Source organism: Gallus gallus, chromosome 1, assembly GCF_016699485.2.
Source record: "Gallus gallus isolate bGalGal1 chromosome 1, bGalGal1.mat.broiler.GRCg7b, whole genome shotgun sequence".
In the NCBI taxonomy this organism is placed as follows: Eukaryota; Metazoa; Chordata; class Aves; order Galliformes; family Phasianidae; genus Gallus; species Gallus gallus.
Genome location: NC_052532.1, coordinates 133,858,535 through 133,885,320, shown reverse-complemented (window position 1 = coordinate 133,885,320; position 26,786 = coordinate 133,858,535). Strand labels below are relative to the sequence as shown.

The window sequence follows — 26,786 nt, the reverse complement described above, 5'->3', positions numbered from 1 at the left end:
AATTTTTCTGCATGATATCTTACTCTATTACCTTTTCTACGAGAAAAGCTGATGAAAACTCTGGGATCTTTCCCAGCACACTCCATCGCCATCTGCGTCACTGAGTCAAAAGCTGCTCTGTGCTCTCACACCTTGGCTCTTTCCATCGGGGCTGGTGGGAAGAACACAGCACCAATCTTGTCTGCCCACATGACTTTGACTAACTCTTAGGGTCATTTCAGCCATGTGTAGGTGCTGAGTGAGCTGTTGAATCCATGGTATGCTCAGCAAGGATATGCAGGAAAAGCGTGAGTGTGGTAGGAGTCCATCTCCTGTTTTCTTCCCATGGAGCTCATCCACAAGAGCCTCTTTTGGCCCCTCAGTCCAACGTGTTGGTTGTAGGCACAGTATTTCGCATGGCTTGTGCCAGCTGCAGCTCTGCAGCCACAGGCCAGCCTTTGCCACTTACTCCTCCAGGAATGGTGGTGTAAAGCAGAAAAAGACTTATTCTTTATAATCACATTGCAATTGTGCTCATCCCTAATGCATAACTCAAGTCTCTTCTAGCAGAATGAATTTTATTACAGGATTTTGCATTTAAATTAGCTTCATTAGGTAAAGTGCCTGCGGACTTCTGATTAGCAAAGATATTTCTTATGACTGCATGACCATTACTTTGACTTTGGCCTTGTAGTTCTGAACTACAAATTCCAGATTGTTATTTTGTTTCTTTTTTTTCTTTTTCTTTTTTTTTTAAGTTTTAAATTGCTTTTCCTTCTCATTTCTTGCAAATAATATATAATATTGGGGCATTTACAGTGCTGGTAACTGAAAATGCAAATGAGTTTCTGTGAAACCAGTTACAGAGTTACAGTAGGAAAAGCAGCAGCCAAATTCAGAAGGGAATCCTTGAGCAATTTTACATGGCTGCATGACTGCAAAAGTGTGAATGTCAATACCCTAATTTTTTTGTTAACTTGCTGCTGACGTCCAAAATTCTGTAGCCAAAATATCCTAACAATGAAGGAAACAGCAGTGTTTTCCTGGTTTAAAAGAAAACAACCACCACACATTAGAAGCTTACACACACACGCAAAAAGACGTTAAATACATCTGAGTTTTGCAACCGCAAAACCACAAAGTTGGTTATATAATTAAATATATGTAACTATACTGCTATTTGACCTGTGAACCTGAACTACCATTGAGTTAAATATTTATACATAATGCGTATTTACGTCCACAGACTTACAGGGGTCACATACGGAAGAGGCAGTAGTATTGATTTTGTATATTTGTATTTGCAAATGTCATTGAAGTCTCCTGAAGAACTGGATTTTAAGTCATTCTGTGATCAAACATTCAGCAGCAAAATGCAGTCTCAGATTACTGAAAAGAAGCAAGAAGTTTCCGTGAAGAGATTAAACACACATCTATCCCTAGCCAGAACAAATAGGAAAACTGGGGCTGTTGGAAGGTACACAGCTCTGCCTTACAAAGTTAGAATCATTTTGGCTGACTTAAACTTCTCTGTTTAAGGAACGTTTCCAGCTCAGTCGGCAAACTCAGGTGGATTAATAGGCTAACAAAGAATCAAAATTATCTTTGCTTGTGTGCAACCAGAGAAAAGGTTTGCTCTAAAATAAACTAGAACAACTCTGATAAAGGTGTCATACCTACAGACAGAAGCCTGTCAGAGAAGGACTTGGTGTGTTAAACACATGCACAGGTACGCTGCTGCCATTTACTCCACAAACCCTTGCACAGGAACTTGGATGAAAGTGTTGGGATGGGACTTTATGAGGTTGTGTAATTGATGTCAGTACATCTGCCACATCTTAAGGGATATTCAACTTTTTCTAAAGGTGTCATAGTTCATGCGCCATTGGGTCTTTCTGCACTTAAACTTAAAAAAAAAAACAACCATACTTCAAGTAGACCTTTTATCCCTAGATATCTATTTTCCAGTGTTAAACCGAAGAGACCAATGTTCTAATCCAGTGAACGTGGAAAATGACTACGTATTATCTGCTTATTATTTTTTAAGCATGTTATCATGCCATCAATTTGGCTTCGGTCTTTTCTTACATAAGCAAATTCAGTTGTTTAAATTCTCTGCCAATAGATCTTATATTCCATAACTCTTCACGGATCTCTGTTTTGGATTGTCTTCAATTCATGTGCAAATTTCTGAAAGCACGATTCCAAAAATGGATGAAGTTTGAATGCCAGATGAGTTCTTCCCACTAAGAACAGAATGGAATAAATACCTCTCACGTTATATGAAAAAGAACATTGATAGTACTTGTTAGTACAAATTGTCTGAGTTGCAACAGTAATGCTTTGTGTTATTGACTCATATAGACTTCTGCTGAACTTAGTTTTTCATTTGTCTTGTAAAGCTGCTATTGCTTCATCAGTTTCCCAGATACCACAAAAGTGTTTTTTGGACTTATCAGTCTTGTACCATTACCCCACATACCAGTCAGTGTAATTTTGACCTTTTCTGTTTGATCTCACTGTGCTCCCACCCTATCTTACCTTATCTGACACGTAAATTCATTAAGCTAATCTCTAGTCCATAAGGTTAGGCAAAATTAAACCATTTACAGGGATTAAATTTACAACATTGCTTTGAATTTTGTCAGAAGTTCTTTGGTGATTACTCCACAAGACAGTTTTCCAACTAGCTGAGCATCAGCCTTACATTACTATCATTTTATCCACATTTCTCTAGTTTATTTATGACAATCCTCAAAGCTTTTATTAAATATGAAATGTATCACAGCTGCTGTTTCCTCTTCAATATGGAGCCACTTATTCTCAAAAAAAAGGAAATTGAATTGAATTGACATGACCTTATTTTTAATCAGATTTTATCTCTTACTTGTGTTCTTTTTCCTTAGATATTGCTTGGAAGTTCTTCCAAAGACATGCTACCTATCTGTCTTACATTGAGTCAGGGCTTCCTTCCTTTATTTATGATGCTATTGTTTTATGGTCTCCTACCACTCAGGTTACTATACACCCTCGGCTTGAATTTCAAACAGATTTAATTACTTTCCATTATCTATTAACTTCCTCTGTTTCTACAATAAAAATCTGCCGTTAACACGTTCCCAGAACTTGCTGGATCACCCGTATTCTCATCTGCTTCTTTCTCAGGAGATATTTGAAGAGTTAGACCTCCTCTGCCAGCAAATCTTTATCTCTGCTTTTACTGTGAGACTGAATCCACTCTTTTCCCTTTTTGTTTTTGCCTGAGAACATTGAACAAGTCTCTCTTCCATCTCCTTCTGGATTTCAGGAAGATCATTGACAACCTGAATGTGCAGACATCTCCTACGCCTTTCTTGACCTCTCCTATATCTTCATGTAACAGCAGCCCTGTGTAATCTAGCAACATCATTAAATGGCCAAATTACACTGAAATATTTCACAGTATGAAATGAAAAAAAATAGAAAATTAATTGCATGAAAATGGAGGATAATGTAACAAAGAACATGGCATAAAACTTAGGGATAAATTATGCCTTACATACATATATAACAGAATGTATATGTTATGTATATGTGTAATTGAATAAATAGAATAAGTTAAGAAGTAATCTATTTAAAATAATAGAAGAGCAAATATTAGTTCAAAATAATATATTAACTACTTGAGTTTCTTAATGTTTATTTTGGAAGACCTCTGTAATGCGGAACATATTTATCTCTCTGACACAATCTGTGAGCAGGAAATTAACTAACACAAAATATATTTCTCACATTTCTTCCATTTTTTTTCTAATGGTGTCTTTATGTATCAGGAATGACACAAGTAAATCAGCCCCCCAAGTTGAAGGAAATTGAGAAAATATTTCATCTGAAGAAAGCAATCATCCTTGTATCTAGAAGGAAATCCATGCTTTTTCTAGAGTATGGTTGCCTGATACAAGTCTGAAAGGAGAACGGCAGATAGCCTTTGTCTTGAGTTGTGGTTGAGAGAGCTTCAAAGCTAAGCTCAGTCTCTCCACTCTGTACCCTGAATCATCAGAGATGTGCCAATACACACTGTTGAAGGACGCAAATTGAGATGTAAAATGCTTAAGTGTTTCTGCAAAACAGCTTGAGAACCAACTGGCCTTCAACGGTAGCTTACGCCCTAAACCGAAAGTACAGCTTTGTTCTCAGTCAAGGAAGGAAAACCACCTCTTTATGGGAACTGGGGAGATATTTTCCAGCTTAAGCGGTCATCAACTGGCAGATATTTGTGGAAAAGCTTTCTTTCTCAACTGAATCCAAGAAAGTGATGGAGAGATACTGAGTGAGAACATATGGGATGATTTCACATTTTACCTCCTTATAGCCAAATTGCAAGAAAAAAACTAGCCCAGTAACAGGAAAATGAAAAATGCCTGGGTAGAGACTGTGCCTGGGTGTAGCCAGAGGGAGTCACAAATAACAGGGGAGGAGCTGGGGGAACTAAGAAGTAGTAGTCGTGCAAATGGATAGCAGTAGAAATAACCATAAACCAAAATCAGCAGTTTTAAATGGTGCTATTCTTCTGTGTCCAGCCTCAATGAATGGTATATGCTGTTGTACCATTTCCACAGTTGGCATCCTTCATCCCTTTGACCTCAGGTGGGCCTGGCTGGCCTAACATTCACCTTACCACTGAGAGTTTTAATTTTGAAAAAGGGGTTGGTTTTTTTTTTAGGAAAACATGCACATGTAAGCGTGTTGCACATACTCTTTCTTCCCTTCCATCCTGCACTTTTATGTATTCATTTTGAAGTTTAGGAAGTAGATCCCCAAGCCGACAGTGCAAACACAGCTTTGAAAAACCTGTGTGAGATCCTGCCTTTAAACTCTGAGAGAGCCCCATGGTTCTAGTAGTGTCTTCAGGAGACTCCAGCATTTGTCATGTTTTGTAAAGCACCCTGAGGTTTGTGAGAGTGCTGTAAAAAACTCCTATTCATTTTTTATTATTATTCTGTAAAAGTGTATGAAACTGATGAATAGTAGGTTGCAAAAGTCTAAAATACTTCACAGGGAAGCATACGTCCCCTAGGCTAATGGCTGGCCAAGCTATAAGATACAAGCTCTCCACTAATATTTGGTTTTAGTCTAATGCTGTGCATAAAAACAACTGTAATGGAAGCCAAAGGATTTTGAACACAAGGAGGTCAGAAGGTGAGCAAGCAACTTACATCTAGCGAAAAAATAAATGTACTAACTCTAAAATTGCCCCCTTTTTCAACAAAGACATACACATAGTCCTGAATGTACAAGTTCAGACCAAGTTAAAAAAGCTGCAATTGTATTAGTCACTTCTTGACAACATACTGTGTTTCATGACAAGTTTGGCATTTAACTACCTGCACGACCATAGTGTTTAAATGACATGAGAAGTGTAGACGTTTGAGAATACAGTACTATCAACTGCTGCATTTTAAAAAGCACTTTAAGTACACCTCAGCTCACAGTATTTTGTAGTCATCCACAAATAATTTGTGGTCTCTGACCACATGCATTAAAGCTGCACTCAACTCACATGGAAATGTTGAATGACAGGATATGGCCACAGGCATCCATGATTCAGTGACGTGCTTTGTTTTGTGTTGGAAAACTCAACTATGTGCCAATTCCATGTTAGATAAACAGCAAGGAGTCAGAGGCTCCTATCTCAAAAACCAACATACACTTCCTCAGCCCCAAGAAACATACCAGACCCTAGTACAGGTAGAAGTCAAATTGATTGCACCTAAATACATATGTGCACAGAGCAGCAGCCAGACCCAACATCACTTCAGACTTCACATAAGTAGAAAAAAAAAAGAACAGCCTAAAGCAGAGATTGGACCAGGTAGACAAGCTGCTGCTATAACTAGCCTTTCTCCTGTCTTACAGGAGGAAATATGAGAGGCAAGGTATGGAGGGCAGGAAGGCAAGGCAACCCAGCCACTATGATGAGAATTCCCATTTTAAGAGACTGGGAGCTAGAGGAGTTGCTCTTCTCCCTAAATAAAAATCTGTTTATTTCAGGCTACAATTATGTTTTGATTCAATAAACAAATGACAGCAGGCCACTTTTTAAATCCCACTCCAATGTTCCTTTCAGTGATGGAAAATATTGCTTTCATTTGAAGGCAAGAGTTGAGTGCCCAGAAGCTCTAGATTAATGTCAAGTAAGGCTGTCAAATTTGGGACTCTTAGGTCCTGCAGCACACTAAACACCAAGACCTGGCACCTCCACTCAGGTTGCTCTGTTTGATTTTCCCACATCCAGAAGAACAGGGCCCACAACATGCCATCTCCTCTTTTCCTCTGTGGAGCAGAAGGAAAGGTGGTAGAATCATTAAGGCTGGAAAGACCAATAAAGTCATCCAGTCCAACCATCAACGCATGTCTGTGACTACTCCAGACCATGTCCTTCAGTGCCACATCCACATCTTTCTTGGACACCTCCAGGGACAATAACTCCAATACCACCTTGGGCAGCCTGTGCCAATACCTAATCACTCTTTCTGAGAAGTTTTTCCTAATATCCAACCTGAACCTTCCCTGGCAGGTGAGATGTGTGAAGACACAATGGAGTTTTCTTTCCACCATTCTTGAGCAAGATGTCTTGGAAAGAGAGAAAGGAGAAAGATTGCTGCTTACAGAAGAGCTGCTCCAGGACAGGCCTCTTTGCTCTTCTGTCCCTTCTCTGTGAGAGAGCATAAGTCCTGCTTGCATCTGCTGGGTTTTCTGAACAAGTGCTCTTCACTGGAAGGTGGGTAAATGGGGGTAGCATCCACTCAGAGGGACTCCTACACCTGCTGAGCTCACCTGTAAGAGGCCTGCACACACCTCACCATGTAGAATTGGCCACAGAGCTGCAAGCAAGGCTCAATGAGCCCAGAGGGAGGCACCTGTATTTGTAACACTGGTGAGGGTATTCAGCTGTAGAAAATTAGCCTAGTTCCTTGTGTGCTTGGTCTCCTCACATCTGCTTAGCTGAAATACATACTAAAAAAATAACAGATGAAAGGAAGATGAAAAAGCATAAGTGCTGAAACTGGAGCAATTCCCTAGAGAGATATGACATGAAGGATAATCTCTGTAAATTATGTTTTGCCTGTACAAACAAGCTGCAACATGCTCAGACTTCCTTGAAGTGTTGTGTAATAACAATTGGTTTTTAAGAATAACATGACTAAAGTCCCGTGATACACTTATAGAAGTCATTTTAGAAGTAGGATGTAATTTGCTTTCTCAAGCAGAAAGAAATATAATGAATGCAAATGTTAAATATTTCAAGAACTATACCTAAATTGCAAAACTGATGAGTGGGATACACATCAAGTCTCAGGCTGCCTCTGGATAGCCATTGTGTTCTGTACTGAGTAGACTGATGATTACAGATTTGACTTAAGGAAGGGCCAGTGTTACATCTGTATAAATCAACATTCTGTTTTATAATTCAATTTAGAAATAATATCCAGGCACAGGCAATAATCCTGCAGTGTGATCCCAGGAGCTGTAACATGTTTCTGCCAAGCCACTAGCAGTGATGTTTCAGCAGCTGGTTTCTGTCCCCAAAAGCTCACAGTGCATCAGGTGCTACTGTGACTTATCATTGCTGCACCTTTTTGTTCTTGTTTCTAGTGATCTGACATCACTGATAGAAACTTCACTCTCGCTTGCACAGTCTGCTGACACTGCTGGCTTTTTATGGGAGCTCCTTCTAACCCTCACCAGGTCAGTGTTTCACCACTGTGGTTTCCAGTGCACAGCTAAGTGTGAAAGCCACAGGAGCAACCATTAAGCCTTAAAATAAACAGGCCAAAAGTTACATCTGTGAGATGGAGTGAATGAGAGCAGGAAAGGGGTTGAGGGCCTCTTCATCTTTGAATAACACAGGCACTTGGGTCATAGAAAGAGATAACTCACCTCTTACAACACAGTTTTGTTTAGAGATTAGGTCAGTTCCTCCAGTAGGAAAGCAAAGACTCATTAAGGGCTATTTTCCAGGGGCAGCTTGCATCTCCAAGAAGAGCTTAAGGCAGATTAGGTCACTGGACATGACTACAAAGATATCCAGTAATTGCGTGTAGCGTGTAGTTCTTTTTACTTCCAGCTCTTAAAAGCTGGAAAGGGCTGTATACATTTGGCAGTGGAGATTTAGCTGTGGAAATGACGATTACACAACAATTAAACATTTAGATGACATTTTGTATCTGCATCTCTCCAGAGTTTTTTAAAAAATGGAAATAAAGTGTACAAAACTGCAAGAAACAATGTAGCCTTGCAGGAAGACCCCCTGCTGTCACGTGCATGAAATCATCTTCATAACCATACCCAGCTTCACATTAAAAGTCATATATTTTCCTCCCCTTTACTCCTGCTGAGAAGCTCTTTCAAGACCTCACTGTTGTGTAGTGATTAGTGGCCAGCATAATTTTGGTTATGCATTTTTCATCCCATTCTCTTCTTTACCTGGAATATTTACATGCACAATATCCCCATCCCCCCTGTGTCTGCAGCACTTCACAGCCCTCCCTGCAGGAAAGCACCCTCTGCCATCTCTTACATTCCTCCATTCCGTATTTCCTAAATGGCACTGTGTCTGTGTGATAAAATAAACAAGTAAATAGCATTTGCTTATCTGTTCTTTCCTAACAAGGAACAATCAGTCATGTGGGACTCTGCCTCTCATACCTGAGGACATGAATTTGTGACCTTTCTCTACAGTATGTCCTCAGAATTTTACTGGTTTACATTCAGCAGATCAGCTAACAGTTGTAGCTAGAGGTAAGGGATCTGTTTCTCCTCTGAGGAAACAGCTCCTTTCTACCACAAGGAAGAAGTTCTCGTCTTCACCATTCACAGTCTGGATAGGGTACAGTGACAAGAGCTGAGAAACCATCAGTGTTTGCTGACTCTCTTCTCTGGAGAGCACTTGAGTTGACTGAAAACCAGCCATGGTATGTCCTAGTCCAAAGGAAAAGTTTGGTAGCAACGTTTTGAGGATACTTGTAATGATACTCTCTGTTTACTCAGTTCATCTCTGAGCCCAGCTTGAAAACCACAAATTAGTTGAGAGTTATAATTTTTGTAAGTAAACTAACATGGTATCAACTGTTTCCAGTCACAGCTTGGCCTCCCTAGCGCTTACGACAAAGTGTATTTAGGAGACAAAACAAGAAAACAGGATGATTCATTTAGCCCGCAGCTAAGCAGATGGATGAAACCTCAATAACCAAGGCAAAACAAGACCTCTCTATCTGTACCATGAAAGCTCCACAAGACAGAAAAGCTGGTCACACTGCACCGTCTTCAAAGAAACCAGAGCCCACCAAGACTTGCAGGTCTGTTAGACTGAAGTACACAGAAGTAAAGTTCCCACAGTGCTATGCATTGGATGACCAAACAGTGAGAACAGTGAGAAAGAGAGAATGGAAAGACAGGATTTGCACTTTTTATCAGGACTGAGAGTGAGGGGCTCTGTTAGCACATTGCAAAAGAGCTCGTTGCCTGAAGCTGCAATCAGATTTTTAGGTAATTCCAATTTGTGCAAAGACCCAACACTGGGAGGAGGGACACACAATCAAATGAGCCAAACTATACTTCAGCATTAAGGATTCAGTAATGGGTGAGTGTCCCAAGTTTTGATAGGTGGGTCTCTGTAAGGTTTTGAAAGTGTCCGCATTGTTATTAGGCATCCAACTCTACCTTGAGGAACTTCAGGAAGACAGCAGTGTGTCCCTCCTGAAAACTGACTGGTGCTATATTTGATCTGTGTTATTGAACAGCTTGGCATCACATATATCAGCTAATGTGTAAATTACCATGGAGAATAAGCCCTTGGTCTGCCTGCCGTCACACAGCAGACCTTCCATTCCCAAGGAGACTGCTTCTTCCCCACACACACTGTGGGTCTTTCTTTTCTTCCTGTAATAGCTATGGCTGCTCTCCAGGCCATGGACTGCTGTCCATGAGCTGCAAATATTTTTCCATCAGCCAGGCATTTTCAGCCTGTTTTTTTTCTGTTGGGTACATCTCTCTGTGCCTGCCTTCCAACTTCTTGCAGTATTTTTCTTTGGCATGAGCTCATGTCCTTGCTCTGTCCGGGGAGCTGCCAGCATTAGAGTCATTTCCCGAGAAAGTCCATCACCTTCGACTGCATGAAAGGGTGTCTCTGGGTTTAAATCTGCTATTTCTTTCTATAACCATCGTTAGGAGAGGACAGGGAGTTCTCGGCTCCAAAATGAATTCCTTATTTTGTTTTGCTCTCCTGGGTTTCTTGTTTTGCAAACTGGAAATAATCATCAAACACTGTCATCAGTTCTTGTATTTCTGGCAATGGTGTTTCACATTTCTTGTGCTTTCTCTTGCTTACTTCCCCTCTCCAGCTTGTGAAATTAAGATTTGTAACCTTCTTGTGTTGATCTGCCACAATTGGCTCTGTGCACAGGTCTGATTTTTATTTCCACTCGCTCCCACATTTGTTCAAGGGTTTTGCCTGAGACCCAGCAGACCTTTTCGGTGCTCTCCAAATTGTGTTCACGTTGTTTTAGTTGCTACATAGATGAAACGGTAGTTATGTTTTCTATTTAAATGGACAGCTGGCATCAAGGTACAGTAAGTAACACAAGAAAATTATTGTTAGTTAAACTCACTTTTCATGAAAATAACTATTTCCATGGGAATTTATGCAATCCTGGAAACCAACCCATGCAAAGGCTGCAGGACACCAGGCTTTTCCCTCTGTAGATGTTGCTTTGAAGTTGTTGCAGACAGATGAGCTCTACTGACAAATGCTGCAGACCCACACAGTCCCGTGAATGAGGTGGCCTTGTCCTCCTTGCATCACTGATTTTTCTGAAAAGAAATGTGGTGCAGAGCCCCAGGTCCTGGAATTGAAGTGACTGTCTCTTAAAGTGTCTTTTTTTTCAGGTTTTATTATAAGCTGGTACAACTAAGTCCTCAGACTCAGTCTGCCTTGAAACTCAAGATATTTTCTCCTCGAAATATATTGGACTTCATTACACCAGGCACGTCCAACCTGAGGCCCAAGGGCCACATGTGGCCCAGCCCAGCCCTGAGTGTGCACCCATGACTCAGAAACAACCACACGTTGTCTTTCAGTTGAACTGAAATCAAGGCGTGGGGAAGGCACAGCGCAGTGCTAACTCAACAGACAGCAAATAATGTTATGGATTGTGATATATTGTCCAAACACAGACCTGTGAACAGCAAAAAATATGCAGCTGTTCTTTCCATTGTGATAGAGGCATTTGAGAATAAGTCTCAAGATTGCCAAAAAAAGTCATCAGTTTTTTGGTATGTTTGCAACTCCATTTTCAGTTGACATAAATACATTACTTAAAGATCTTCAAAAGGAGTGTATAGAATTGCAATCAGATGTTCAACTCAAAAATCTGATCATGTTTCTCTTTGTGTCTCTCTTTGATAAGTCCTGACTTACCAAAGAAAAACATCCCTCCCTTCACAGTCACACATTATTTGAGACATCATTTTTTGGCAGTACATACATTTGTGAACAGCCATTTTCATGGATGAAGCACAGGAAGAGCAAAAATTTCATCAAAAATTCTCTGGTGAACACCTAAGAATTGCAGTCACAGAGATCCAACCAAGTTGATGCATTGGTTTCACATTAACACGGTCAAATATCCCACTGGTTTTATGTTTTTGTTGCTCTCTATTTATGTTTAAATAAAAAATATTAGCAATTAAAATAATTTTTGTTACTTACATACTGTAATGATATTATTACATAGTTTATGAGGGCTGCTCCAAAAGTAATGCCTCCTGTTTTGTTTTATTGGCCCATGATGCCAGCAGTGGATGTTGGTGGTATGGCAATAGAGACTGAACCTTCCCACCCATATTCCGTTACATGTTGTTGCCATGTGACAGATAGCAACAGAGGGGCAGTCTGACACAATGGTGTCTGACATGGGAGTGCAGATGGATCAAAGATGTGTCACTGAATTTCTTCATGCAGAGAAAATGTCAGCCACTGACATTCACTGACGCTTGCTCAACATTTCCAGCCTCAGGGGTTAGTGGAGGGACAAAATATTATAAAGCCTGAAAGCTGGAGAGAGAATTATTACCCAATACCCACCCCAATCCCTTGGGAGACAGGGGATCAGGGACAGCCCTGACAGTGGCAACAGTCAGGAAAGGAAACTGGTCCATAAATATCAATTTGCCTTTTGGTGTGAAAAGTTACTACTGCAGAGTAAGAGCAGAGGCTGCTGTAGGGCTGAGCCCATCCTAGAGCCTCTGCAGTCCCACAGAATCACTGCTGCCAGGGGATGAGCTCCTCTGCTGGAAAAAGTGGCACTCCCGGACAGCCACTGCACACCTTCCTTCCCACACAAATCACACACTGGCACTTCATTTTGTTTAGTTTTCCTTTTTCGTGTAATATTTTCAAGAACAATATGGACTTTATTTTACATCAATACAAAACACTTATGTTGTGTAGTTCATTTGAATAAGCAAAAATCAGTTACTTCATAAAAGGCGATCCTTTGTTTCTTTACATTCCCCTTGTATTCAAGGCACTACCGAGTAACCACAAGTCTCCGTATGTCCAAATTTTATCTCACATTCATATTTCCTTCTCCAGTTTGGAGGACAGTCTGAGAAATTAACTTTCTCTGGCACCAGCACTCAATGTACCAAGTTCTACTTCCTTTCCACTACTGAGTGAAATCCAACCTCTCTCCTACAGCCCGATGTGTCATCATGCTACTCATAGAACATACAGATGGATGGGAAGAGTAAACTACATTTTGAAAGGTTACGTTTATTGAAAAACTTTAAATTTTTTCTCCAGTTAGAGAATAGCAATTGCTGAAAAAAAGAACATTCCTGATGTACCTAAAACCTTCTCTTTTCTCATGTTCCTTCCAGCAACATTCAGTATTTTTCTTCCTTCAAAGAACAGATATGCAAGAGAACTAACATTTTCCAACACACTCAGCCACCTTTTTCACAACTGCCCATAAAACATGTGTGTTCTTTCTCATCATCTTTAATATCTTCCACTTGGAAACAATAATTCCTGTGGTCTTGTCTGGTTGTCATTGACTCAAACTGTCAGAAACCCAACTCCTGTATCTTCACAGAAAACATTCAGAATACTTAAAGAGAAATTTTGGCTTGAATCTCATAAGCTGTGACAATTCCTGCTAGTAGACTTAAGGATTTCTTAATTCAAGCCACATCCTTCCTTTGAAATGCTTGAAATATTTCTGGGGTGTAAATTCAGAGCCAGTTCTAAGTGGTGGTGGAAAGCAGTTTGATTATGGCCTCTTCCAGACAAATGGAAGTAGTTCATCTCTGTAGTTTGTGGGACTCCATGCAGTTCCAAAATTCTCACTTCACAAATTTGTTTATTTGGAGCCAACATTTTCCTGATTATTTTTTTCTTAATGTTTGAAAACTGTCTGGGATGAATTACCAAAATAAATCTTTTTCTTCAGTGTCCATGAGAGGTGTCATTTATGGATCTGTAATGATCCAAACCTTAAATCTGGATCTCTTCTGCTTCTATGCAGATGAAGATAATGCATATGATGGAACTATTTATCTACTGTTGTGTTACTGCTTGGAAGAGAAAACAACCAGGTTCTTCTACTCATTTTGATTCTCAAAGTGCAGCATGCTCCCTTCTGGTTTTTAACAAGACTTGAATCCAGTTAGACAAAACCAAATAGGCAGTATTTTTGCATCATGACTGCATACTTCAATGTAAAGGATGCATTGCTCCCAAAACTGCATCACTGGTGCAGACCCACTGTTTACAGGAATCTATTAAAGACTTTTACATTCATATCAGAGAGGAGGAGCCAGCAACAGAAGTTGGAAGATCGAAGAACAAGAATGTCCATTATTACTGATAGTATGTCCAATCACTTCCAGGAATAAAACTTTATTTGTATCAGTCAAATGACTTGCTAAACACTAAAACATCATCCAAATTCTTTTCTTGGCAAAGATAACAACATTACAGCTATCTATGGATCTTTGGATATGAGATGTTGGTAGATGCAAGAGAACTGAATTCTCCAGTGTACACTATTATTACTCCATTACATGGAGATAGTTATCTCTGGGAGAGGGATATTCTGAGACAACCAATTAATGCAAAGAACAATCTGAATGGTAAAAAAAATAAAATTTTATTTTCTCTGGAAAAGTTCATAGATTTACAGTTGACATGACAACTGGATTAGGCTCTGGAAAAAAAAGGAAAGACTGGCTTTTTAAAACAAAAATAAAGTGAGTTTGGGTGCAGAAGGAAACTACATTTTCACACTGGTGCAGAATAGCCCTTTTGGAGAAAGCTTTCTTATTGTTTCATAGAATCACAGGATCATAGAATAGCTCAGGTTGGAAAAGACCTTAAAGATCACCAAGTCCAACCACAACCCAACCAAACTACCCTAACTCTAACAACCCTCCTCTAAATCATGTCTCTGACCACCACATCCAAATGGTTTTTAAACACATCCAGGGATGGTGACTCAACCACCTCCCTGGGGAGCCTATTCAACCCAGTGCTTAACAACCCTTTCTGTAAAGAAGTGTTTCCTGATATCCAACCTAAACTTACCCTGGCGCAACTTGAGGCCATTTCCCCTTGTCCTGTCACCTGTCAACAGTGAGAAGAGACCAGCCCCGCTCTGCTGTAAGCACCTTTCAGATACTGGAAGAGAGCAATAAGGTCTCCCCTCAGCCTCCTTTTCCCCAGACTAAATAGCCCCAGCTCCTTCAGTCTCTCCTCGCAGGGCATATTCTCCAAGCCCTTCACAAGTCTTGTTGCCCTTCTTTGTATCTGCTCCAGCACCTCAATGTCCTTTCTGTATTGGGGTGCCCAAAACTGAAATTGAACTGAACTGGGTTTTTTGTATGATTTTTTTTAAGGTTCTCAGATTTTTCTACACCCTTTCTCTCTCTCTCCCCCCCCAAAGGATAAAACTATTGGAATTACAAAGGAGAAGATAATCTAACTTTCCTTATCTGTCTCATAACAAGGGCATGTATGTGGGATACTGTATTTCAAAATGCTGTAAGTCACAACCTAGCTGTAAAACAATAGAAGTGGGTTCCCTGTTTCTAAGCAGTGTTTTATGCAAAAATATTTCTAACTTAATCAAATCATGGAAGACATGGAGAAGAAGAAAAAAGCTGGTATACATCCATCTGCTGGGAAAGAAGTGTGTCAGGTCCAAAATGTTTCTCTGTGTCTCACTGTGTCTCACATGAAAGATAGCCAGGATGAATTTTTCACTGTTGGCAGTGGAGAATAAAGCAGATCTTAAACCTTTGCGATTGTGTATCCTTTATCAGTTCTCTGCTTCCAGCGCTTTTGTATGCATATTCCTGCCAGGATGACACAGGCCAATGCGACTGGAATTGTTGCAATGTACCAGGGCAAGCCGACAGCTGGAAAAGTAAAGAAATGATGTATTATCAGAAAACATAGTTCTCTATGCTTAAGGAGGAGGAGGAGAAGCCACACTGAAAAGGATGTCTGCAAATTAACCTTTCAGCGGGGCTAACTGCTTCTGAAAGGAAGAGGTCTATTGATTCTTTGCTCTGGGACGTGTTTATCAGGGTGGGAGGAAAGCATTGGAAAGCAATGGAGGATGAGAATTTACAGTTCAGTCCTTTTGTGTACACATGGCTCTTCCCTCCTCAGGGTGGTTGTATACTTTCCATCTTAGTTTGGTGAAAGCAGTGACACTTCAAGCAGGAAATAAAGGCACCGCATGGAAAGAGAGTACGCAATAGCTAGTTCACTCTCAACCTCTGTGAACAGTTTTCTCATGCAGAGCACTTGAAAAATTATTAATGATCAAGACAAGACTGTGAGCTTCTTCCCAAAATACACCTAATTTCCTCAATTATGGTTTATGTAGGCCTACGCCTGTTCATGGGTTGCCTCCTCTGTAGAAATACTTGTGTAGTTCATGGAAGACCTGGGCAGCACATTACATAGACAAGTGAATTCAAGTCCTTCATCATAAGATGCTGGCATGGGTCATGAGATATAACTCATAATGAAGACTGTAATTGTTCATGTATCTTTCTAACACGGTATGAGCAAGCTTTGGTGATTCATCAGTGTTATGCAAAGAAACAATAAGCATTGCTTCACACTGTTTTTACAGCTGGTTCTTAGCCAACACTCACAACATGAATTGTACTGAGTTTAGGGCTTCTCTTTCCATCACTGGGAACCAAAATAACAACAGCCACCATTATTTATATTTCTTGTTATTTTGGCAGCAGTTTACATGAGGAAATGGAACACTTAGATCTTTATTCTGCTATTGTCTTTTTTTTTTTTCCTAGTTGTTGAGAAACTGGGTAATATCTGTCCCTGTTGCAACCAGTGAGTTTGCCAGTGGTCTCAGTGGAGCCATCATTTCACAAAATGTATCTGCATTGAAACCTTATCCAGCAAACAGATACACCAGCACAGATATTTATGCCTGTGGAAAACGTCAACAAGTGACCCACAGAAGGTGTTCTTTGTGAGCAGACTATTCTAAAACACTGCATTTTGAGTCTACATGTGGAAGAGGCAACCAATATTTCCCAAGCAATTATCACCCTAGTACTAGGTCTGAAAGCATAAAATACTTCAATTGTAATTTAGATTTAGAATAAGTATAACAATTGCAGCCTGTTTCTCTGCAAGATAAGTAGTTAAACTAGTTACCTTCCTGCTTGACCCGTGTTGGCAGTACTTGAGATCCATATCTGTTCTGGGCCAGACACTTAAAATCTGTGTAAAAATCCACTTCTTCCACGGATTTAAAAATCAGTGGCACTTCAATGAAGTTCTCACCATTTTCTGTGGTTTCTCTGGAAGAAAAGGAAGAATTAAATGTGAGCTCCTTTTATCAGCTCTCTTTGGTGGGCTCATTCTAACAGCACATTGCAAGAAGTTGCATTGGATATTTACTCATTTCTGAACTAGCTCCTCTGCACTGGAGGACACTTGTGTCACCCAGACTAGTTCTACAGACTCACTGAGTCTCCTCCTTGTCATTTAGTATCCATGCTGCACTCACTGATTCTTCCAGGAAAAAAAGATCTAGATTTGTCCTGCAAAAATGAAGGGAGGGAAGAAATGCAAGCAGAACTGCGTATAACTGAGCTCCCCACACAGCATCACGGAAGGATCTTATTCCTTCTCTCTGACTATCTATTGATTTATGAGATTGATTCTTGTTATCATCTGGGAGAGGCCATAAGTAAAACACAAACCTGCAGTCCCTCTCTCAGCTGACTGAGCCACCATACCTTCTTATCATTCACCCAAACCCAAGATTTCAGTACAAGCAACTGTCTAGAACTGTCTAGTTTCCAGCCTGATTGCTTCATCAGTGCAGCTACTGAAAAGTGGTTTTCTAGGTGCAAACATTATCGCTGGGTATCTTTTAGTCACTGCTGGAGAATTTATCCAGCTGCTCTGTAATGATTTGTTCATGAGTTTGCTATGCACCACAACAATTGATTTACCATGCGCACACATCCTGGGTCAGTACCACAGGAAGTCAGCAACTTGGCTGTGGGTGCTTTGACACAGACTTCTGTGAAAATTGTTTTTATTTTCCAGTGGTATTTGACCTGTTTTGACATAATGCCTCTTTGGAGGCACCCAGAAGAACAGAGGCAGCTTCATACCATGGGTTCTGTGTGATTGCTAGCTGGTGTAGTCTCCCCCCTCATGCAGTTATGTAGTAATGTATAATAGTAGCAGCAGCAGCAGCAGCAGTAGTAGTGGCAACAATAATAAAGGTCCAAGTAAGAAAGCACACATGTTGTTCTATTCTAAATCCTGTAGACACTCCCGCTGTTCCACTGTGTATTTTAAGGCATCTCACCATGAGTTCAAGGCTTTCTCATTTATCCATGTAAACAACATTGTAAATTAATGTATTCAGTCAAGCTGTGAGGAATATCAAAGCACATAAAGGCTCAGATCCCCAGCTATCAGTGTTACGTCTGGTTGTAAGTTTGCAATAAACTCAACGTGGCCAGGTTGTTACGTAGCCCTGAGGCTGAAAGCAGCCCACATCCATAAATATTAAACACTCTTGACCCTCAAAACAGGAATGCCATATCCCCAGATCTTGTTGGCAATTCTAATTAGCAATTAACCCTGTTGCTAAGTTCTTATCCCTAGCCAGGAGGGTTTGGGAAGACCATATCTGGTGAGCGACCAGTTTAACTGTTAGCAGCATAGGCAAAGTGTCAAAAGTCTTGAGGTGGTGCAAAGGCAAGGATGTTGTCATTTCCTTGGCACAGGGCAAGAAGAGAGATAAGATAGGCTCTGGGAAGGATCAAGACCCCTTGCTTTCCACTGCAGTCAGCATCAGCTCAGCTACCCACAAAGCTGTGCTTCAGTGTAAGGCTCTACGTTGGCTCAGTTTCAGTATAAAGACCTCACTCTGCTTGGGCTCATCTGCACTTTTTTGCTTTGTTGATTTTATGTTTTCATTTGTTTGTTTTCCTCAGCTCTCACCTTTACTTCTGGACTCTCCATATCCAATTTCATTACCTGGCATCCAACTGAAAGCCCCTGTAGCACCACAACCACAAGAAAACACTTACTGTCGCTCCCCCTCCATAACTCTGTTTTGCTTGTAAACCATATCGATCGTGGTATCATTCGCTAACCATTCCACGTCAGTATAGACCTTGCTGTTCGGTCCAGCAAATACTTTACATGGGAGAGTCATCTTGGAGCCTGTTGGCAGAGGAAGGTTAAAAAAACATTCAGATGCATGTTGAGATCTACTCTTTCTCCTGGTGAACAGAGCATCTCTGATGGGAGATCAAGTTCCCACACATATCAAGCACTACTACATTGAAAACTGATGTTAAGCCCCAGATTGCATTTGCTCCCCTACTCCTTGGCAGCAAGACCATTCAGTTTGGCAGTCCTTTCTACTACTAAGCAAATTACTTTTCTATTCCAGCAGTTATCAATCCTTGGACAATAGATATTTCTCAGGAGACAAAGCTGTGTTCCTATGCTCCTTCTGCTGTTTTGCAATTCAAAGGGCACAGTTGCTCCAGAGCAATTGCTCTAAGCCACGGTGATGCGGGCAAGGACATTCGGTTCTAGGTGAGACCTCCAGGGACAACATGACCATACAAAAATTCAGAAATGTTGCTATAATTATTGCAACCCTGAGCTAATCACACTAGTGGGTATTTATGTCATATGGAAAACACATGGCTCAATTATCATGCATTATTGCTGAAGAGAATACAATACACTCCATGGGGCAGACAGGCAAAAAAGAAAAGACAATGTTACACTTGGAGAAAGAAAAGTGGCAGTGAAAACTAAGGCTCATGGGACACAGCTGTGTGTATAATACCCAAGTTAAGAGTGCTTAGTGTCAAATATACATGGCATTCTCTAAAATGAGGGAAAGCAAGAGAAATGCATTGTTAGAACATCATCTTTGAAGAAAACTTGATGTTCTCACAAGATACACTCTAACTAGCGATAACTGTTTGGTTCAAACATTAAGAAGCAATGAAAAATGTCTCCTCTCAAAAGAGCTGGGTGGGTCACTCGAAGTCACCCAACAACCTAGGGCTGGCTGGGGGAATATTGAAAAGGGTGTATTGTAGATAAAGGGGGAAATATGAGCAGCTGATCTAAGGATGCAAACATACCTTTCATGCCTTGTTTGTTGCCAAAATCTACAGCTATTTTGCTTTGGTTTCTATAAGGAGACATGTTTAGTGAGCAGGGTGGTAAAGGGCTGACAATTGGACTAGATGATCTTAGTGGTCTTTTCTGACCTTGCTGATTCTATGATGTTATGAAAATAGTTTCTTATTGTAGACAATAAGAAGGAAAAACTACTACAAAAAAACTACTACAGCACCAACTTTCAGTTAATATAATTGAGACCAAAAGAACCTTAATAGTTTATGCCAATGAATTAGGGTACAAATCAGGGAACCTGCTCTAATTTTCTTCTGATTAAACACTTCCAAAATAATGCTGATCCTTACCAAGAGCAGCTGTTGTTGTCTTCTGAGTTGGATATACAATTATGGGGGTAATTCTCTTTTCTTGTTCTGCACAGAGAGAGAACAGAGTCAAGTGCTACCACAACAGAAACAACAGGCATTGTAACGTGCTGCTTGGCTCAACATCTTGCACTTCCCACACAGCAGCTTGTTACTAAACCCCGCGGCAAGGGGAGGCATTACCCATCCAGAGACCTGTGTCAGCGGGGAGAGATGGGCTCAACCCGGCATCGTGACCCCGGGGGATGGACGAGGAAGGCACGGATGGTGAGGGGACCTGAGTGATGCCGAGCCCGAGGTTGACACAGCCTCCGTCCGCCCCCTGGTGCCCGCCCGGCGCCCCGCAGTAGCAGCCGGGCCAGCGGCTCAAGCCGCCCTGGGAGACAGCGCTTTTCCCCCAGCCTCAGAGAGTTTTATTTCCTAAGTCCTCTGAAGTCATTCGTAGAGACCTCCCGCCCCCTTGAGAAATGAATTACTCGGTTTTACAACCGCAGGCAGTTGCGACAGCCAGTTCTGCCTCCTGCAAATGCAGTGCTGAATGCCAGGGCAAGCTCTGAGGTTAGCCAAAGAGCTAAGGTTAGCCAAAGAGCTAAGGTTAGCCAAAGAGCTGTGCCAGCCACGCTAATGGAAAGCCCCCAGCTCCAGCATCAAAAGCCAGCGTGTCCGTTCCCCTTCTTGGCAGCACCAAATCTGAGCTCCTCTCCCTGACTTCAGCAGCAAAACCTCTGATGTGAAAACTTTCTTAAGTGTTCTCAGTGGATAGTATTTACCAACAGTCTGCAGTTTAATTGTTCTGGTGATTTCATATGTGACACCTTCATATGGAAAAGCCATCTTGCAGGTGTAGTAGCCGGAGTCTGTCGGTAACACAGAAGTGAAGAACAGGGAAGACGACTCTTTCAGAAATACAAATTTTTCACTGTCGTCTTCCAAAAGCAGAGCATCCTGGAGAAAGGACAACTATGTTACAGCTCAGATAGGTGTGGTTGAACTCTGAGTAACCTCCAGACAAAAATATTTATCTTTATCTCTCTCTTACGAGAAGTTTGCTGATCACTGTTGAATCTGTGCAGCTTCACTTTCCCACCATAATGCAAGTTCTACAAGCATGTATTCCTCACCAAAAGGATCTGAGGCATTATATGAAGTATGAAGAGCTGCTACTTCAACATATCTTTCCAGTAAGTCACATATTTTAAGATGGAAAAATATACTAGGTTACTTCCTGAGTCCTCTTATGAGCAATCACATAAGACGTTCTTCTAAGACAAATACATTATGGTAAGCATAAAGGTTTTCACAGTATTGCTTTCCATACATGACCTCATAAGAGCAATATTCAGAGGCACTCTTCTAAGACAAATACATTTCAGTCGTCATGGAATCACAGAATGACTTGGGTTGGAAGGGACCATAAAGATCACCCAGCCCCAACCCCTGCTATGGGCAGGGCTGTCCCCCACCAGCTCAGCTGCCCATGACCCCATCCAACCTGGCCTTGAGCGCCTCCAGGGATGGGGCACCACAGCTTCTCTGGGCAGCTGTGCCAGGGCCTCACCTAAATTTCCCTCTAACATCCAATCTAGATCTGCCCTCATTAGTTTAACACTGTTCCCCCTTGTCCTATCATGATCTAACTATGTAAAAATTTGATTTCCCTCCTGCTTATAAGCTTCCTTTAAGTGTTATTCTGTATAATTGCATGTCATGCAGTCTTTCACAACACTGTTACTGATCCTACGAGATCTCATAAACTGTGAGAAATTCCTGCTCTGTACCACTAATGCTCATACACAGGTGGGAGCCCTTTTTCTGGAAGGCAGGATAGCTCTTCTGACAGTTGTGGCAGGAAGCAGGCTGTGGAGAAGGCCATGGACCGACAAGCAAGGCAGGAGACCATGATAAGCTCTGAGTGATGATTCTGTTCTTAATACCTCTTAATGCTGTAATCCAATTGATCATTGAAGGCTACCTCCTCCGAACAGCTCACACAGGAGGTCCTACTTCATGGGATTCCCTACAAGGGCTGTTAAAAGAAGCATAGCACCGAAGAGAAAAGCCTGATCTGAAATGGCTAACCTAGAGTCAGGTTAGGTGAGCTGGCCTTTAAAACACTCCCCATGAGTTCAGACCACAGTGAGCCCACCCCAGAGAACCTTTCCTAAAATACATACACCTGCCTCATAAATTTCCCGGATATTATGCTACAACATTAGATTTCTCATGATTTAACAACACAATGCTCTGGAGAAACAGAGAGGGAAGATAGATGTTCGTCTACAAATGAGACAGCATTTTACATTTTGCATAAGGAGAAATTGAGAATTCTACCTTGTACCACTGGAGCTCCATGTTTGTCCTGTTTATTGTAAACTCCCACAGATTGGGGCAAACGATCTTTCCAGAAGTGAAAGTGAAGAGGATCTGGGGATAGGCGATGTCCCGAGCAGCTGCCTTCTGCACGACCGTGAGCTGGATGGACACCTCGGCACAGTAGGAGTTGTTCCTGCAGACAGTGGGTAGACATGAGCACCCAACGGTGGTGAGGGGAGCTCGAGTGACACCCTTCAAACCCACAGCAAATGAACGTGAAAGCTGGCAGCCATGAGAGTAGATTTGCAGTAAGTACTACATCTTACTGACATAAGCTGGATTGTTGGATTCCTCTCTAAGCTTGTCTTTCCAGGCCTGAGAAAACCACCTGGCCTAGTCTGAGAGGAGCCCTCACTTCCACAGCCAGGCCATCTGCCTCCTGATACTCAGCCTCTGTGCTGTGTCATGTTTTCTCCTGGCTCTGTTTCCCTCTTCAGCCCTTTCTAGGAGACTAAGGCAGAAATCATACCTAGAGGGATTCTGGAAAATCACTGGGACTAGTTTGGGGAACAGTCTACACACGTGGCTGACACATGTCTGCCTCAGAGCTCTAGGTTTTCTTTTCTTTTCTTGTGTAAACTAAGCTTGCTGTGCCACTAAGTCATGATTTTGATTTTACAAGGAGGGACAACACATCCACCTAAATACTAGCAGATACATCACAAATCCTCCACTCCTTTCTTTGGAAGAGGTCTTGACTGTGAAAACCCCAATGAGGGCAATGTAAGGGAGAAATAAAAAGCTTAAAGCATGTATTAAAATACATCTGCAGTTGCTACTGTACAGACAGCATCTATTTCCTTGAGGACATATTATTTTACACAGGGAAGAAGGTTTCAAAGTTTTACAGTATTTATCTCTTTCTCCTGGTCCCAAGTGGCAATTGTTTCCAGCCCCACGAAGGACAAAAGAACACAAGTCAGTTGGGGAACACTGGTACCTGAGCTGCGTCCTCTTCCACCGCTATCCTCATTTCACAGCATGCTGAAGAAATGTTCTACTTTGATTATATGAAATGAATATAGGGTTTGTTTCTATTCTATCAATTCTGTAATAATGTTAGCAGTAAAGCTATGTACTTAGCCTCTGCATATCTATCTCAAACAGGTTTCCCAACATTTTACTACATCTGGAATCTATGGATACATATGGATACTGAGTAATGTGGAGTGAGGTGCTCGCTGCCAGGCATGCCCTGGGAGGTGGCAGGAAGGAGGAGTTGGCAGGGACAAGCACCCTATATGATTTTCAAGCCCCAGTGGCGCTGGTGGCTTCTGCCTTCCTCACTCCACCACGAGCCCATTCCTCTTTCAAAACTGTATAGCAGGCTGTTGGATTGTAAACATGCAGAAAACAACGACCTGGAAAGAGCCTTGGCTCCCAGCCCCATAAAAGCACATTGAGTCTCATGTGAGATCTTCCAGCAAAGCCAAGGCAATCCAGTTCTGATTAAAAATATGAAGTAGAAGAAAAGTAAAGTTCAGGAAAAAGGAACAGGGAAGAAGAAAGAAGCTCAGAACACTGCCTTGGTATATTCTTTATAATGCAATCTGAAATGCAAACAATACTGTCTGCTTCTCTAAAGCTGTGATGTAGGGTTTGCAATCTGCAGAGTACCCTGTTTGCAGCATACCTCTGCTCACTGCAGCCCTGACTGATAAATAAGCTAAAGCAAACTTCCATGTACACTTCTTCCTTGTGAGATTGTAGAACAACAGTGCTATGTCATGATGCACTGAGATTTCAGTTTATGTATATACATATAGGAGACACAACTTATTTAACATTTCTAACTTTCCACATTTTTCCTCAAATAAAGTCAATATGGAAATGATCTTACCCAAATAAGCACTGAGGATAGCTGGACTTTAGAGTCAAATTAATGTATTCTAGGCACGACGACCTTGTTAGTGAATTGAAGTTCCTTTTAAACACCTACCTTCTGGTACAGATATACACTCCTGAGTCTTCTTGCCTTGCTGGCAAAAACCAGAGCGCGTCTCCTTTTGCCCAGATTCTTGGATCTTCATCTCTTCCTAATATCATGGTTTTTGAATCATTTTTGTACCATGTGATATTATGTGTCAAGGCAGAAAAATCCACATGTTTGTATCTGGGGGAAGGGCATTTCAGAACCACAGGTTCTCCGTGCAGTTCATAGTAGTATTGGAAAAACATGGTGTGATCTGGGCAGTTTTCTATATGAATCAGAGACATTTTGTCATTACTGTTGGCCAGGCACATTAAAGAGAAGGAAAGGGAGATAGAAAATAAAACAACCAAAGCCATGCCCTTACCTGTGCTTTTTCCTTGCTGGAGCTTGAAAGCAGAGGCACACATCGTGCATGTAACCAGGGCAAAGAAGAACCCATGCATTCTTTCCCAGAGGAAATGGGAAGAAGAGCGAGGGAAAGTGTCTTGAAATCTGCAGGCAAGTTTATTATGAGACAGAAGATTCAAATGAAATACTCAACATTAACTACGGAGTTAACTATTCTTTTCCTAACTCCAGACTTGGTAAGCTTTGATTCTCCTTAGTGAACAAAAATGCTTCTTCATTCCCAATAGATGGAAGATAATTTGTGGAACAAGAGCATCTGGCTTAGTGCAAACGCTTCTTGTCTGTCATTTTCCTGTCACACTGGGAGATGCAAACAACACACCACAAGATGCTGCTGTCCCCACGGTAGAAGGGTAGAAAAATACATCTCTGTGTATTTTGCAATAAGCTGCGACTGAGGCATAGGCCAGACGCTTCAACTTAGCTGTAGTGTTGCTTGTTTGGATAAGCACAGGAAAAAAGATGCAGTAGAGTCTCTTCAAGTTTCTGCTAAGGCTCTATGCCCTCATTAATACTCTGCCACATTATCTTCTCCACTTTGGCTACCAAAGAAGGCCAGGCAGCACATATCTGCTGACTAACAATATAACCAGAGCCAAGCTCTCAGTGTCTCCAACAGATTGATCTCCTGGGATAGCAACTTTGGCTCCCATGGCATGCACACCCACCTTGCTGTTGGGACACGTGAGTTTCCTAGTGTGAACGCCATAATAATCTGTGCAAACAAATGATGACAAAACCCCTGAACTTGTCCTAGGTACCTGGCACAATGACCTCAGGGGAAAACAAAACTGTCTGCTGCAAGTCATTCTTTAGCTATCATAGGGCATGAGCACAACAGATAGCACAAATCAATCTCTTACTTAATAGTACAGCATTATAACACTGAGTCGCTTCCCATAGTACAAGGTCTTCACTCATTTCCAGCACACTGGTGTGGAGCTGTATCTCTTCTCAGGGCTACTCCTGGATCTGGAACTAGTGACTCCCTTTGTTGCATCAACAGTCCCCAAGGCATGCATGGAACATGCTGTAGGAGGGGATTTTCTCTCTATTTAGATCCTTAGCTTAATCAAGATACTTGGTTATTTACTTCAGTCCCTTCAGTTTAATATCAAGCAGTCTCCATAAGCCCTATACAAACAGAGGTTTTTAGGGATAGATTTATTCCCAGATTGCTGTAAGATTCACTTACCTGTGGTTCTGCATCCTTTCAACCATTAGTTTCTCATGAAAAGATGTGAGAGTGAAATTGTTAGTATGGACCTTATATAGAGTTTAACTCAAGGCACAGCGGAAATTTGTCTCCCATTGCCCAATCAGATCTGTGTCAAAACCAAGTGACATTTTAGGTCTATCTTTCTTTCCTTCCGTAGAGCGAGGATGAGAGAAATACAGGCAAAGAGAAAGACAGTTCGGACTTCCCAAAAAAGGGGAAATGACTGCTAAATATATGACTAAATTTCCCTTTTTCTGACGAATGGTAGTTTGCTTACACTCATGTCTTCACATGACTTTTTTATACGCTGCCTTAAATAAAATTTCTCATGGGTAACAAAAGGTGTCCTTCAGCACAGTCAGCAGCAAAATAACTGCAGTCTTCACACAGTGTGTTTTGCAAGTTCTCGTGTGGACAATATGGCAGGTTTTTCCTCTTTTGTGATTTCTCAGATAGCTTGTGAATCATGAATGGGTTGATTCCTCTTTCTTTCCATGACACCCATCTCAGTGTCACATTCTGCATGGAGGCTGTCTTCACAGTGGAGTATGAAGAATTGGCAGATATAGGCAGGTCATGGTCTCAGGGCTTATAAGCGGAATGGTAAGATAAGGGTTATTAACTTCAGTAATGTTGGCATCCACCCTTCTAGAAAAGGACAGTCAAGTGGAAGACTTCAGTCAGCAGCAGTACCACAGGTCAGTTTTGCCTTGTCCAGACATGTGATGCCTCCTGTGGGCGATTCAGTATTTATCCCAGCCTTTTGATCCTTGGGGGACCAGACATCAT

The 26,786-nt window shown here is 41.4% G+C and overlaps 1 protein-coding gene across 2 annotated transcripts; it reads right to left on the bottom strand.

The window, feature by feature from the left end:
* Window positions 1-14,152: 14,152 nt before the first annotated feature.
* On the bottom strand, window positions 14,153-26,020 carry IL1R2 (interleukin 1 receptor type 2). 2 transcript variants are annotated; one of them, XM_416914.8, is made up of 9 exons: window positions 25,974-26,020; window positions 24,735-24,862; window positions 24,377-24,635; window positions 22,396-22,570; window positions 20,835-21,009; window positions 20,047-20,112; window positions 18,622-18,757; window positions 16,721-16,866; window positions 14,153-15,438 (listed from the first exon to the last, which is right to left on the bottom strand). In XM_416914.8, exons 1-9 carry the CDS (start codon window positions 25,997-25,999, stop codon window positions 15,311-15,313), a joined length of 1,239 nt encoding a protein of 412 aa, XP_416914.4. In that variant the 5' UTR covers window positions 26,000-26,020; the 3' UTR covers window positions 14,153-15,310. The 2 variants fall into 2 exon arrangements, with proteins under 2 accessions (XP_416914.4, XP_015133296.2); XM_015277810.4 differs by lacking the exon at window positions 24,377-24,635.
* Window positions 26,021-26,786: the final 766 nt, after the last annotated feature.